Source organism: Cololabis saira, chromosome 2 (genome assembly GCF_033807715.1).
Source record: "Cololabis saira isolate AMF1-May2022 chromosome 2, fColSai1.1, whole genome shotgun sequence".
NCBI lineage: Eukaryota > Metazoa > Chordata > Actinopteri > Beloniformes > Belonidae > Cololabis > Cololabis saira.
The window spans coordinates 1,710,112-1,725,111 of NC_084588.1; the positions used below are offsets into that span (position 1 = coordinate 1,710,112).

At 49.2% G+C, this 15,000-nt stretch overlaps 1 protein-coding gene across 1 annotated transcript in view; it reads left to right on the forward strand.

The window, feature by feature from the left end:
- The window catches only part of lrrk1 (leucine-rich repeat kinase 1), a 163,258-nt gene that overhangs the window by 38,950 nt on the left and 109,308 nt on the right, over positions 1-15,000 (forward strand). The window contains 6 exon segments of the mRNA XM_061735983.1: positions 3,345-3,516; positions 6,495-6,674; positions 7,503-7,639; positions 10,091-10,317; positions 10,505-10,632; positions 13,570-13,733. Coding sequence (XP_061591967.1) covers positions 3,345-3,516; positions 6,495-6,674; positions 7,503-7,639; positions 10,091-10,317; positions 10,505-10,632; positions 13,570-13,733 — 1,008 coding nt within the window.

Consider the following 15,000-nt stretch of genomic DNA (forward strand, 5'->3'; position numbering starts at 1 on the left):
TTATTTCGGTGCAACGACACCCCCTGCCTGGGTAAGCATTGAGCAAGAGTCCACCCCAGATCTACCATTGAGCCTATATTTATATTCTTCAGACATTAAGACACTGAAAAGACATATTAAAAATCCTCTCCTTAAAAATACAATCTCAGTTTGGTATGCCGCACACAAACATATAGGTGATATGCCTGTATTGTCCCAATTTACTCCTATTTGGGGTAATGAACAGTTTACACCTGGCTGGAAAGATGAGGGATTTAGATTATGGAATGTAAAAGGTATTCAGAAAGTAAAGGATCTTTATGTAGATGGGGTTTTGCTTACATTTGATCAGTTATGTCAGAGATACCAAATCCCGAAGAAACACTTCTTCAAATATTTGCAGTTAAAAAGCTATATGTCTTCAAAATACAAACAGTTTATGTATTTACCATCTTTATCTAAATTAGAGGAAATAACACTTGCAAATTTAGGAGGGAAGGGCCATGTATCTAAATATTACAATATACTAGTCGCACATAGTACTGAATCAGCAATAGATAAATTAAACGCTTGGAAAATGGATATAAAAGAAGATATTGATGAATTAGATTGGAATGATGCATGTTTAAAAGCTCAAAAACAAACAATAAACACAAGGTCTCGACTACTCCAATACAAGTGGTTAATGAGAGTGTATATAACCCCAGTCAAACTCCACCATATGAATGCTAACATTCCAGATGACTGTACAAAATGTTTGAAAGAGAAGGGAACATTATTTCATTGCTTGTGGGAATGTGTGAAGATCCAAAACTTCTGGAAGGATGTTATACATTGTTTGTCAGAGATGTTTAATGCTAAAGTCCCCCTAAATGCCAAACTGTGTGTGCTTGGAATATACCCAAAGAACTTCCTACAAACGACAAAGCAATATACAGTTCTGGACTTTGGACTTCTTCAGGCCAGGAGAGCTGTTGCACTATGTTGGAAGAGTATGGATGCTCCGACATTGAGAATGTGGATAAGGGAGCTTTCTGGCTGTATCGGACTGGAAAGGCTAACTTACATTGCCAAAGGAAAACGAAAGGACTTTGCTGAACTCTGGGAACCTTATATGAACATTATGACAGATAAAGCAAGATTTCAAGATTTGCCTGAAAATAACTTCTAATTTTTTTTTTTTTTTTTTTTTTTTTTTAATTTGTTTAATTTAATTTATTTTATTTTTCCTCCCTGATTGGTTAATTCAATATATTATTTATATTTCAATTGAAAATGGTGCAAGCTAAGTGTATGTGTGTCTATGTAATGTATGTGTAAATGTTGTATGTCTGAAAAAAAAAAAAATTACAATAAACATATTGTGAAAAAAAAAGTAAATAAACTATGAAAAGTGACTGTTATTTGTATTCTGCCAGAGCTCAGAGCTTCACCTGCTCCAGCCTGAGGCCGTAAGGTGAACCCGGTATCGCTTCATCCTCCCACCTTTGGGGACGACACAATCTTTACATCATAAACTAGATTGATTCATGCTCACCTTAGAAGTAAAAGTTCAGAGTTCAAAACCCCCAAGAGTCCCGTGATCGGGACCGTAAAACGGTACTAGTTTCTTCTGAGCGTAGTGAGATTTTGTTCCGTCTCACAACCGTCATGCTTAACCGTAATACCTCTGCATTCCCAGCATTCCTCAGGTACTCTGAGCCTGCTTGCCTCACAAAAGTGACCACTTATGGCGCTTTTCCACTAATACCTACTCGGCTCGACTCAACTCGGCCTGGTTTCTTTTCCATAACAATTCAGCACCCAGATGAGAAGTAGGAGGTTGGAGAGAAGCTGCTGTGACGTATTTGATTGTGTATCTAAACGAAGAAGACAACAACACTAAAGATGTAGAACCTGGAGGAGATGATAGATGTGCTGCTGGGTCTGTGGCTTGTGTTCAATATCAAGTTAAAAAATGAGAGTGAGAGAAGCTTCAAGCAGCGATGCTTTTTAATTTTTGTTTGTCTCGGTGCTTCTGAAAAGTCAGCTGGAGCCGTGAGCAGCTATGAAGAGACAGAGCTCCTGGTAGATCTGGTCGTTCCTTATCTCCGTCTAGATCCCTTTTTAATTCTCTCCTCAGCACCAGGTTTATGAACATCTGACCTCAGAGTTGGATCACCAAGGGTTAAATGCTAAAATTAACAAGAAGCCGCAAGTCGCTCTTTCTCTGATTTCCTCCTCCTGACTCAGACGTCTGACTCCAACCCCCCGACCAATCGGTGGCCTGTAGTGTGATGATGTCAGATACAGCCGACTCAGCAGCTTAGAACCTCAGCAGAATAGATACAGAAAAGTATCTACTCAGCACATTAGACCCCTGGTGGAAAAGAACCAAACCGAGGCGAGTGGAGTCGGGCTGAGTAGGTACTAGTGGAAAAGTGCCATTAGAGGAGAATGTGGTGGTGGGAGTTGAGGACTCTGACGTTAACACAGGTAGACCAGGGTGAGGAATCTGGAAAACCAGGCTTTTCCTTTCTTTTTTCCTCTCCATTGGTGGTCCTTGTCAGGCTAGTTGCTGGCAGGACTTGGTCAGGGTAAAGGACCCGCACACCCAGGGCTCGGCCAACCGCGGCTCTAGAGCCGCATGTGGCTCTTTAGCGCTGCCCTAGTGGCTCCTGGAACTTTTTCAAAAATGTTTGACCTTTTTTTCCTTTTTTTTCTTTTTTCCTTCTTTTTCTTCTTTTTTTCATTTTTTCTATTTTTCTTCTTTATTTCCTTTTTTCCTCTTTCTTTCTTCCTTTTTCCTTTCCTTTTTAATCTCGACATTTCGACTTTTTTCTCGACTTTTCGCCTTTTTTCTCGACATTTCCACTTTTTTCTCAAGATTGTGCTTCAACATTAATCTTGACATTTCGACTTTTCTCGACATTTCGCCTTTTTTCTCGAAGTGCATAAAGAAAAAAAAAATCTTCCCCCAGTTCTTACTAATATAGAAACATGCAGCATGTGTTGTCTTCATTCTAAGGCTGATACATACAAGACTTTTTTTTTGCCGCTTCCTCCGGACGTCCTCCAACTCCTCCGGCAGCTTCTCCTGCAGCTCCTCCTGCAGCTCCTCCTCCAGCTCTTCCTCCATCTCTTCCTCCAACTCTTCCTCCAGCTCTTCCTCCAGTTCTTCCTCCAGTTCTTCCTCCAGCTCTTCCTCCAGCTCTTCCTCCATCTCTTCCTCCATCTCTTCCTCCAACTCTTCCTCCAGTTCTTCCTCCAGCTCTTCCTCCAGCTCTTCCTCCAGCTCTTCCTCCAGCTTCTCGTCTCCGTCTCAGCCTCTGTCCCGCAGACGTCTCCTCCCAGGTGACAGGTTCTCTGTGCACGTCTCTCTCCAGGTGCAGCTGCTGTCCCTGGCCACCCGGCACGGCGACCAGAAGAGTGTACGTTTCCTTCTGAAAGAAGCTGGCGTAGCCGTCCCCCAGGAGCCGACGAGCAGCAACCCAGCCATCCTGGCCGCTCACCTGGGACACGCCGCCCTGGTGAAGGAGCTGCTGGACTCTGTCCCTGGTAAGGTGGGAACATCTGAACTGTGACCAGCATGGTGTGGTTGTCACGCAGCTTTAAAAAAACAATTCAATGTGGTCTACTTGAGGATAAATTCAGCTCCATTGTGACTGATGACACATGTGATGCTTGACGAGTCACTGCTGATGATGGAGACCCAGAATAGAGGGTCTGCATTGACGTCACTTCCCCACCGGACCAGCCCCCTTACTGCACTGAGTGGTAAAAACAGCTGCAACTAGTGGAAAAGACGGAATAACAGCTGATTATCGGCTTAAATTAAAGGCCGTTGAACTTGACAGTGACCCGTACAGTTACCAAGAACCAGTGGTCCATGGACATTAATATTTGGTACAGTTACCAAGAACCAGTGGTCCATGGACATTAATATTTGGTACAGTTACCAAGAACCAGTGGTCCATGGACATTAATATTTGGTACAGTTACCAAGAACCAGTGGTCCATGGACATTAATATTTGGTACAGTTACCCCAAGAACCAGTGGTCCATGGACATTAATATTTGGTACAGTTACCCCAAGAACCAGTGGTCCATGGACATTAATATTTGGTACAGTTACCAAGAACCAGTGGTCCATGGACATTAATATTTGGTACAGTTACCCCAAGAACCAGTGGTCCATGGACATTAATATTTGGTACAGTTACCCCAAGAACCAGTGGTCCATGGACATTAATATTTGGTACAGTTACCAAGAACCAGTGGTCCATGGACATTAATATTTGGTACAGTTACCAAGAACCAGTGGTCCATGGACATTAATATTTGGTACAGTTACCCCAAGAACCAGTGGTCCATGGACATTAATATTTGGTACAGTTACCAAGAACCAGTGGTCCATGGACATTAATATTTGGTACAGTTACCAAGAACCAGTGGTCCATGGACATTAATATTTGGTACAGTTACCCCAAGAACCAGTGGTCCATGGACATTAATATTTGGTACAGTTACCAAGAACCAGTGGTCCATGGACATTAATATTTGGTACAGTTACCAAGAACCAGTGGTCCATGGACATTAATATTTGGTACAGTTACCCCAAGAACCAGTGGTCCATGGACATTAATATTTGGTACAGTTACCCCAAGAACCAGTGGTCCATGGACATTAATATTTGGTACAGTTACCAAGAACCAGTGGTCCATGGACATTAATATTTGGTACAGTTACCCCAAGAACCAGTGGTCCATGGACATTAATATTTGGTACAGTTACCAAGAACCAGTGGTCCATGGACATTAATATTTGGTACAGTTACCACAAGAACCAGTGGTCCATGGACATTAATATTTGGTACAGTTACCAAGAACCAGTGGTCCATGGACATTAATATTTGGTACAGTTACCAAGAACCAGTGGTCCATGGACATTAATATTTGGTACAGTTACCCCAAGAACCAGTGGTCCATGGACATTAATATTTGGTACAGTTACCAAGAACCAGTGGTCCATGGACATTAATATTTGGTACAGTTACCAAGAACCAGTGGTCCATGGACATTAATATTTGGTACAGTTACCCCAAGAACCAGTGGTCCATGGACATTAATATTTGGTACAGTTACCAAGAACCAGTGGTCCATGGACATTAATATTTGGTACAGTTACCAAGAACCAGTGGTCCATGGACATTAATATTTGGTACAGTTACCAAGAACCAGTGGTCCATGGACATTAATATTTGGTACAGTTACCCCAAGAACCAGTGGTCCATGGACATTAATATTTGGTACAGTTACCAAGAACCAGTGGTCCATGGACATTAATATTTGGTACAGTTACCAAGAACCAGTGGTCCATGGACATTAATATTTGGTACAGTTACCCCAAGAACCAGTGGTCCATGGACATTAATATTTGGTACAGTTACCAAGAACCAGTGGTCCATGGACATTAATATTTGGTACAGTTACCAAGAACCAGTGGTCCATGGACATTAATATTTGGTACAGTTACCCCAAGAACCAGTGGTCCATGGACATTAATATTTGGTACAGTTACCACAAGAACCAGTGGTCCATGGACATTAATATTTGGCCACTAATCCAGTTTCTGATATTTATATGTACTTAATTTCTACGCCGGGGAAATACACGAAGAAAAGCTTGAAGATACAAAAGTCTTGACGCTTGGTCCGACTTCAAGGCAGGATTTGTTGTAGAAATTAAAGTGATGAGGACACTGAACTTTATGATTTGACCGTTTAACGTTAGCTACCCAAAAATCCAACATTACCTGATACAAAATGGGAACCGCAAATCCACGTTTCGGTGTCTGGAATCCAGTTGTTTCTGTGAATTGCAGCGATCCATTTGTCTCTCTTAAGCTTATTTTTCGGCAGTCTGTAAAACGATAACGCCGATTTCTTGTCGAGTACAGTCGATCGCACAACAGCTCTTTCCCATTTTAGATGTTTTCCAGTTGCTCAAACTGAAAGTTTACGCTGCCACTCAGTCTTTCTGTCACTCAGTCTTTCTGACACTCAGTCTTTCTGCCACTCAGTCTTTCTGACACTCAGTCTTTCTGACACTCAGTCTTTCTGACACTCAGTCTTTCTAACACTCAGTCTTTCTGACACTCAGTCTTTCTGACACTCAGTCTTTCTGCCACTCAGTCTTTCTGTCACTCAGTCTTTCTGTCACTCAGTCTTTCTGTCACTCAGTCTTTCTGCCACTCAGTCTTTCTGCCACTCAGTCTTTCTGACACTCAGTCCTTCTGACACAACCCGCTGTGAAGTCGCATCTGTGACGTCATGCGCATTCCCTCTATAAAGCCACGAGTGGCAGCTACCCAACCTAAAGTCAGTATTTAGTGTCTTTTTATGTGTGCAGTGATATCAATTATGATGCCACACTACTGAGTGTCAGAGAGCCAGGTTCCTGCTTTCTCAGTGCTAGAAAACAGTTGTGTGAGTTTAGCCTGCTCTGACGGGTGCTGGGGCCCCGGCTCCGTGTCAGCTGTGTCTCTGAGGACGGAGCTGCTGAACTCCATGCTGGCCACGTCGTGCCAGCAGGGTCACCTGGACACGGTCCGCCTGCTGGTGAACGGCTACGGAGCTGACGTGGAGGACTGTGCCAGCCAGGGCGATGACTTCGCCGTCCTCACCGGGCTGCCGCTGTACGCTGCCGCACAAGCAGGTCAGAAAACGCTGCAACGTTGGCTGTTTTATCCAAGAATAACATTAGACAGTATGAAACAAAGATGATTTTTCTCAGTTGACCACATTGAGCTGAATGTGTTTATCCGATGTGAAGTGGGTATGGGGGGCGTCCCAGTCTCTGTTGTTTTCTTCCAGGGCATGGTGGTTTGAATCCTGGAGCACCAATTTGAACAGTAATGAGAAATAAAGCGATTAACCATTGGGAGTTAGAGCCCCACTCATTAGATGAAGTTTGTGGTTAAAAAGGCTGAGAGGACAGTTCCTGGGGTTCAATTCAATCTTCAATTCAATTTTATTTATATAGCGTCTATTCCAGCATAAAGTATCTCTAAGATCTTTCCAGAGACCCAGAACATGAACATAAACCCCCGAGCAGTTATTACATAAACAATGGCAGGTAAAAACTCCCCTAGTGGGAGAAAAACCTTAAACCAAACAGTGGCAAGAAAAACTCCCCTTTAGGAGGGAAGAAACCTGACCTTCCTGTCGGGGGCCAGCTGGGCCGAGCAGGAAAAGAGAGAACAGACAGAGAGGATGAAGAACAGAGAAAAAAGAGACACAGACACAATGGCTAAGTGGTGCACTACAGGGATGACTATATCAACAGATGTAGACAGCAGACACTGAGGTGGTCGGGGGGGGCGGGGGTTACTAAACACTAACTATAGGCTTAAGATGAGCAATGGCCTCCCTAAATTTAGCAATAGCTTCATCGGATAAACGTCTACTAAAATAATACCTCCATTTTCGGGAGCAACAGTCCGGGTGTGGTCAGACAGACGGACTCAGGTGTGTTTGTGTCCAGGTAACGAGGACGTGGCTAACTTCCTGCTGCAGCGCGGGGCAGGATTCTCGTCCTACACCCTCCTGGACTTCCCCGGCTTCAGCAGACACCTGCTCAGACTCAGGCTGGAGGACACGCCTGGGGACGGTGGACAGCAGGTCAGTCAACTCACACAAATAACTCTTGGTTTTTTTCATCTGACAGGAATAATGTGTTTTCTATCTTTGTGCCAGATTTGATGGTTCATTTAATTATTAGTAATGAATGAATAATTACTGAGATGTCTTAACTAGCTGGTCTGCCTATGGCCCTTTCAGGAAGACAATCCAACGCACCAGTGGGAAACTGTCACTAAGTAAGGCAGACGTTGACGAGAATGACAGCCGCTTTGCTCTGCAGGTCTTTGGAGCAGCAGCGAGGCCTTCAGAGCAACCCTGGTTGGTCTCTATAGCAACCCTGGTCGGTCTCTATAGCAACCCTGGTTGGTCCCTATAGCAACCCTGGTCAGTCTCTATAGCAACCCTGGTTGGTCTCTATAGCAACCCTGGTTGGTCTCTATAGCAACCCTGGTCGGTCTCTATAGCAACCCTGGTTGGTCTCTATAGCAACCCTGGTTGGTCTCTATAGCAACCCTGGTTGGTCTCTATAGCAACCCTGGTTGGTCCCTATAGCAACCCTGGTTGGTCTCTATAGCAACCCTGGTCAGTCTCTATAGCAACCCTGGTCGGTCTCTATAGCAACCCTGGTTGGTCTCTATAGCAACCCTGGTTGGTCTCTATAGCAACCCTGGTTGGTCTCTATAGCAACCCTGGTTGGTCTCTATAGCAACCCTGGTTGGTCTCTATAGCAACCCTGGTTGGTCTCTATAGCAACCCTGGTTGGTCTCTATAGCAACCCTGGTTGGTCTCTATAGCAACCCTGGTCGGTCTCTATAGCAACCCTGGTTGGTCTCTATAGCAACCCTGGTCGGTCTCTATAGCAACCCTGGTCGGTCTCTATAGCAACCCTGGTTGGTCTCTATAGCAACCCTGGTTGGTCTCTATAGCAACCCTGGTTGGTCTCTATAGCAACCCTGGTCGGTCTCTATAGCAACCCTGGTTGGTCTTGAAGGGCAACAAACTCCTTAATTTCCTTTGTTTTCTGACCATGTGGTCAACGTTAAGACAATGTGGTCTTAAAGGGGACCTATTATGAAAAACACGTTTTTTCTTGTTTTAACATATATAAAGTGGTCTCCCCTCACCCTGCCAGCACAGGGGAGACAAAATACCATGAATTTCTGCAAGGTCTCTGACCCCCGCCGGACAGAGTCCCCCAGTGTCACGTGGTTTTTTTTAGCCGATTAGAATCTGCTCCTGTCGTTACGTAACGACAGGAGCAGATTTCCATAGGTTCAGCCTCCGCTGCTGAAACCACGCCCACAACCAGCTCTCTCCGCTGCTGAAACCACGCCCACAACCAGCTCTCTCCGCTGCTGGAGCGGTCCTTTCATTGAGCCAGTCGGACGGAGCGGATCCGGGTTAAATCATCCAGGTTCCCGGGTGGTTTGGGAGCTGGGTCCTTGGGGGTCTGTCCCATGCTGGACCAGCTTCACCCTCCGAGATTTTCAGCGAAATCTGTCGGTTTGATCACCGGTAATGGGCGATGCGCCGCGGATGCGCTCCGGAGCGGATCTGTGCGCCCGCCGCGCGGTTGCAGCGCCCGTCGCGCAGCATCCGCCGGGCAGATCCGGCTGAAATTCCGCTGGTCGGTCCCCGGGAGTCCCTGCTACCAGTCCAGGCCGGTTCCTGCGGTCCCGGCCGGTCGGAACCGGTCAGATTCCCCCGTTAAAGCCGCGGTGATGCGCACTGCTCCAGCAGCGCTGCTCCCGGGCGCCCGGCGTGGCTCCGGGGCCAGCGTTCAGCATCCGCCGGGTAAATCCGGCTTAAATAGTGCATAAATGTTATTTATATACAACTCATATTTTATTTTTTTAACAATAAAGTTTCCATTTGTGAAAATTCAGTGTTGTGATAATTTACAGGCTCGGGCTGCTCTGGCGGAGCGAGGTTTATCCTCCTCCCCTGCTACACGTCATTCAGGGAGCCAATCAGCACAGAGCCTCATTATCATACCCCCCCCTTCCCTAAAAATGAGGCGCAGAAAAAGAGGTTAGAAGCGGTAAAACTAGTGACAGGGCCCACAGGCTGGATTTCTGATTTATGTAGAAAAAACAAGCTTTAGATTGTTTTTAAGACATTCAAGGCCTGTTTAAAATATACATTAAATGCCATAATAGGTCACCTTTAAATCGAGGCTGCTCTCAGAGTGAGGCCTCAGAGCTATCCTAAGTTGAAACTGAGGTGCCCGGCCTCGGTGACCCGAGGAAAGCCTCGTTGCTGCCTGCAGATGCTGCTTGGAAACCAAATCCTTCTTTAGGCCAACTTTATTAAACAGTGTGTGTGTGTGTGTGTGTGTGTGTGTGTGTGTGTGTGTGTGTGTGTGTGTGTGTGTGTGTGTGTGTGTGTGTGTGTGTGTGTGTGTGTGTGTGTGTGTGTGTGTGTGTGTGTGTGTGTGTGTGTGTGTGTGTGTGTGTGTGTGTGTGTGTGTGTGTGTGTGTGTGTGTGTAGAACCTCAGCCTGTGTTGGACGGGGTTGCGGCTGCCCTGGCTGGACCTGGACTGGTTCCTTGACGTCTCGTCCCGGATCACTCACCTGGACCTGTCGTCCAACAGCCTAGCGGCTCTCCCCTCCGTGGTTCCTTGGGGTCTCATTCACTTGAGAACTCTGGATCTTTCCAACAACAATCTCAAAGAGCTGCCTTTCGCTGAAAACTCCCAGGACGTCATCTGCTCCAGGTACGAAGGCGTTTCCTGGACACGGCCAGGACGGCTGGACGTCTTGTTTGTCCGGGCGTTCATGCTGTTATCTGACACACTGGAGACATTGACCTGCTCGCCGTCTCCTCGGTGCTTAATCAGTATCTTTATCTTGAAGAGTGTGCTTCCTGACGTGTCCTCTCAACCTCTCTCTCCGTGGTTTCAGCTTACAACAGGCCAATCTGTCTCAGAACCAGCTGAAAAGCTTGCCAACCGGACTCCTCCACCTGACCCACATGCAGAAACTCTTCGCCTCCAAGAACCAGCTGGCAGTTCTGTTCGACGTGTCCACCAGTACGCTCTAACCTTACGCCCCACTCCGTTTGTATTTGAGTGTTGTGTCCGTCATCTTTCAGAGGTTTGCTCAGAAACATTGGACATGTTAAATAAGGCTTTGCTTAAAAAGTGAAGTTGATTCCCTGTTAAGGGTGTTCAGGTCACAGCGCTGCTCCGGAGAGCCTGCAGGGCCAGACTGGTTCCCTCTCTCCCACCAAGCTGCTTCTAATGGCGCTTTTCCACCAGTACCTACTCAGCGCGCCCCGGCTCGGGACTCCTCGTCACGCCTCGTACCGCCTCTACCCGCCTCTACCTGCCTCTACCCGCCTCTACCTGCCTCTACCCGCCTCTACCTGCCTCTACCCGCCTCTACCCGCCTCTACCTTCCTCTACCCGCCTCTACCTGCCTCTACCCGCCTCTACCCGCCTCTACCCGCCTCTACCCGCCTCTACCCGCCTCTACCCGCCTCTACCCGCCTCTACCTGCCTCTACCCGCCTCTACCCGCCTCTACCCGCCTCTACCCGCCTCTACCCGCCTCTACCCGCCTCTACCCGCCTCTACCCGCCTCTACCCGCCTCTACCCGCCTCTACCCGCCTCTACCCACCTCTACCCGCCTCTACCCGCCTCTACCTGCCTCTACCTACCTCTACCCGTCTCTACCTGCCTCTACCTGTCTCTACCTGCCTCTACCCGCCTCTACCCGCCTCTACCTGCCTCTACCCGCCTCTACCTGCCTCTACCCGCCTCTACCTGCCTCTACCCGCCTCTACCTGCCTCTACCCGCCTCTACCCGCCTCTACCCGCCTCTACCCGCCTCTACCCGCCTCTACCCGCCTCTACCTTCCTCTACCCGCCTCTACCTGCCTCTACCCGCCTCTACCCGCCTCTACCCGCCTCTACCTTCCTCTACCCGCCTCTACCCGCCTCTACCCGCCTCTACCTTCCTCTACCCGCCTCTACCTGCCTCTACCTGCCTCTACCTTCCTCTACCCGCCTCTACCTTCCTCTACCCGCCTCTACCCGCCTCTACCCGTCTCTACCCGCCTCTACCCGCCTCTACCCGCCTCTACCTTCCTCTACCCGCCTCTACCTGCCTCTACCCGCCTCTACCTGCCTCTACCCGCCTCTACCCGCCTCTACCTTCCTCTACCCGCCTCTACCTTCCTCTACCCGCCTCTACCTGCCTCTACCCGCCTCTACCTGCCTCTACCCGCCTCTACCCGCCTCTACCTTCCTCTACCCGCCTCTACCTTCCTCTACCCGCCTCTACCTTCCTCTACCCGCCTCTACCTTCCTCTACCCGCCTCTACCCGCCTCTACCCGCCTCTACCCGCCTCTACCCGCCTCTACCCGCCTCTACCCGCCTCTACCCGCCTCTACCCGCCTCTACCCGCCTCTACCCGCCTCTACCTTCCTCTACCCGCCTCTACCTTCCTCTACCCGCCTCTACCCGCCTCTACCCGCCTCTACCTGCCTCTACCTTCCTCTACCCGCCTCTACCCGCCTCTACCCGCCTCTACCTTCCTCTACCCGCCTCTACCTGCCTCTACCTGCCTCTACCTTCCTCTACCCGCCTCTACCTTCCTCTACCCGCCTCTACCTTCCTCTACCCGCCTCTACCTTCCTCTACCCGCCTCTACCTTCCTCTACCCGCCTCTACCCGCCTCTACCCGCATCGTCCCGCCTCGTACCGCCTCTACCGGCCTCTACCCGCTTCTACCCGCCTCGTACCGCCTCGTACCGCCTCGTACCGCCTCTACCCACCTCGTACCGCCTCGTTCCGCCTCGTACCGCATCGTACCGCCTCGTACCGCCTCTACCCGCCTCTACCCACCTCGTACCGCATTGTACCGCCTCGTACCGCATCGTACCGCCTCTACCGGCCTCTACCTGCCTCGTACCGCCTCGTACCGCCTCTACCTGCCTCTACCCGCCTCTACCCGCCTCTACCCGCATCGTACCGCATCGTACCGCATCGTACCGCATCGTACCGCCTCGTACCGCCTCTACCTGCCTCATACCGCATCGTACCGCATCGTCCCGCCTCTACCGGCCTTTTACCGCCTCGTACCGCATCGTCGCGGCTCCACCCGCTTTGTCTTCGTTTGTTTTTCCACCCCCAGGTGAGAAGTGGGCGGGTTGGGGTGAACTTGCTGTGACGTACTCGATTGCTCAACCGCTTTGTTCATGTCGGCGCTGATGAGAAATCAGCTGGAGCCGCGAGCAGCTGAGAGTAAAACAGAGCTCCTGGTGGATCTGGTCGTTCCTTATCGCCCGTCTAGATCCCTTTTTTAATTCTCTCGTCAGCCCCCAGGTTTATGAACATCTGCACCTCAGAGTTGGATCACCAAACAGACGTTTGCGCTGTATAATAAAATCGCTGCGAGCCGCGAGTCGCGAGTCGCTCTCGCGCTGACTCCCGCTTCCTGATTCAAACGTCTGACCAGATCCAGGGCCGACTCAGCCGCTTAGAACCTCGGCAGCCTCGGTACAGAAAAAGTATCTGCTTGGCACGGCTCCACCCGCCTCGGCCCGTAGTAGAAAAGCACAAGACGGGGGCGTGGCGAGTAGAAGCGAGCTGAGTAGATACTAGTGGAAAAGCGCCATTAGAAGAATCCGAGTCTGTGATACCACTCTGACTTTATCATGGCTGTGAAATCTTAGTCTCAATTATAACATCATACCAGCAACATTCGGTCAAGAACTTCAGAATACATTTATAATCATTTGTTTACGGTAAGTGTTAAGCTTCAGTTTAAGCTCTTAATAAAGAGTAAGAGCTGGTTATGGTATCATTCAAACAGTCCATATCGGACCTCTTTTCTTTCTTATATTGTACAGTTAAGCAGGAAACATACACTGTGGTTGGAACTGTAACATTGTTTTAGGACTTGACTACAGATGGACACTGATGTCATCCATGTGGGCGTGTTGTTTAACTCCTTCCTTCAGCGGTGAACTGGATCGGCCTTCGTAAGCTGGAGGAGCTGGACGTGTCGGATAACTGCCTGGCCAGTCTGCCCACGGCCGTGGTGCACTGCCTGAAGTCCCTGTGCAGCCTGGACGTGAGCAGGAACAGGCTGAGCTGCTTCCCTGAGCCCTGGGCCTGTCCACTGGTAGGAACCAACGGCTTCCTGGGCCGGGTCCGCTTTTTAAATAACTGTTACTACGATTTCACTCTGAAAAGCAGCTTATGACAACAAATTCTTACGCTGAATAATGAAGAGTGCATAATGAGAAAAGAGGTGCAGGTTTAATGGTGCTTTTCCACTATTACCTACTCGACTCAACTCGGCCCGGTTTCTTTTCCATAACAATTCAGCACCTGGAGCAGAAGTAGGAGGTTGGAGCTGAAGCTGCTGTGACGTATTTGATTGTGTGATGTAAAGTAGGCCCTTCAGAAAAACGCGATTACGCGATCGCAGAATTCATTGCATAATCAGCCAAATGGCGCAGATTACGCGGGGATAAATTTATTCCTGAAAGGGCGCATATTTCCCGCGATGATCGCATATGTCCGCGCTGAATATGCGAATTATGCGGGGATTATGCGGGGCTCGCTTGATTTCACCGCATCATCGCCGCACATTCTCGCATAAAGTTTGGAAAAAGGGGGGAGTGTTGTGAGTGACATCTCGGGACTCCTGGTTGCGACGTGCGGGACCCGCCCGGGGACCTTCGCACCCCTCGCCACCCCCCAAACAGCAGCTCTCACCCGCGGGGGTGAGGGGAAAAAGAGAGTGCCGTTGCGCGGGGGGCGCGGCTGCCGGGGGACTCAGGATCCGCGCTGACCGCGCACCACTGCGCCTGCGGAGGCGGACGCATCCGCCGGCCAAGCTCCCATCCACTTGGGGGATCTTGACGGCGGACGCGTGGGGTGACTGAGCTCTGGTTCGTCCCCTCGTCGCGCCGGTGCGCCCGGCAATCACCCGAGCACTGAGCCGCGGGCTGGAAGGAGAGAGACGGCCGGCCCCCGGGCTGCGACCGCCCCTCTCCTCTCCACCTGCTCTCCTTTTTTTTTCTCCTCGACCTCAGATCAGACGAGACAGCCCGCTGAATTTAAGAGGGAAGAGCTCAGCGCCGAATCCGCAACTTCCTGCATATTTCGCATATTTTGCAACTTCCCGCATATTCCGCAATTTCACCGCATAAAAGCACATAAAAACCTGCACATTTAAGCGCATAATCAATGATTTTAGCCCGCAAAATCAAGGATTTTAGCCCGCAAAATCAAGGATTTTAGCCCGCAAAATCAAGGATTTTAGCCCGCAGAATCAAGGATTTTAGCCCGCAAAATCAAGGATTTTTGCCCGCGTTTTTCTGGAGGGTCTAGTAAAGGAAGAAGACAACAACACTAAAGATGTAGAACCTGGAGGAGATGAT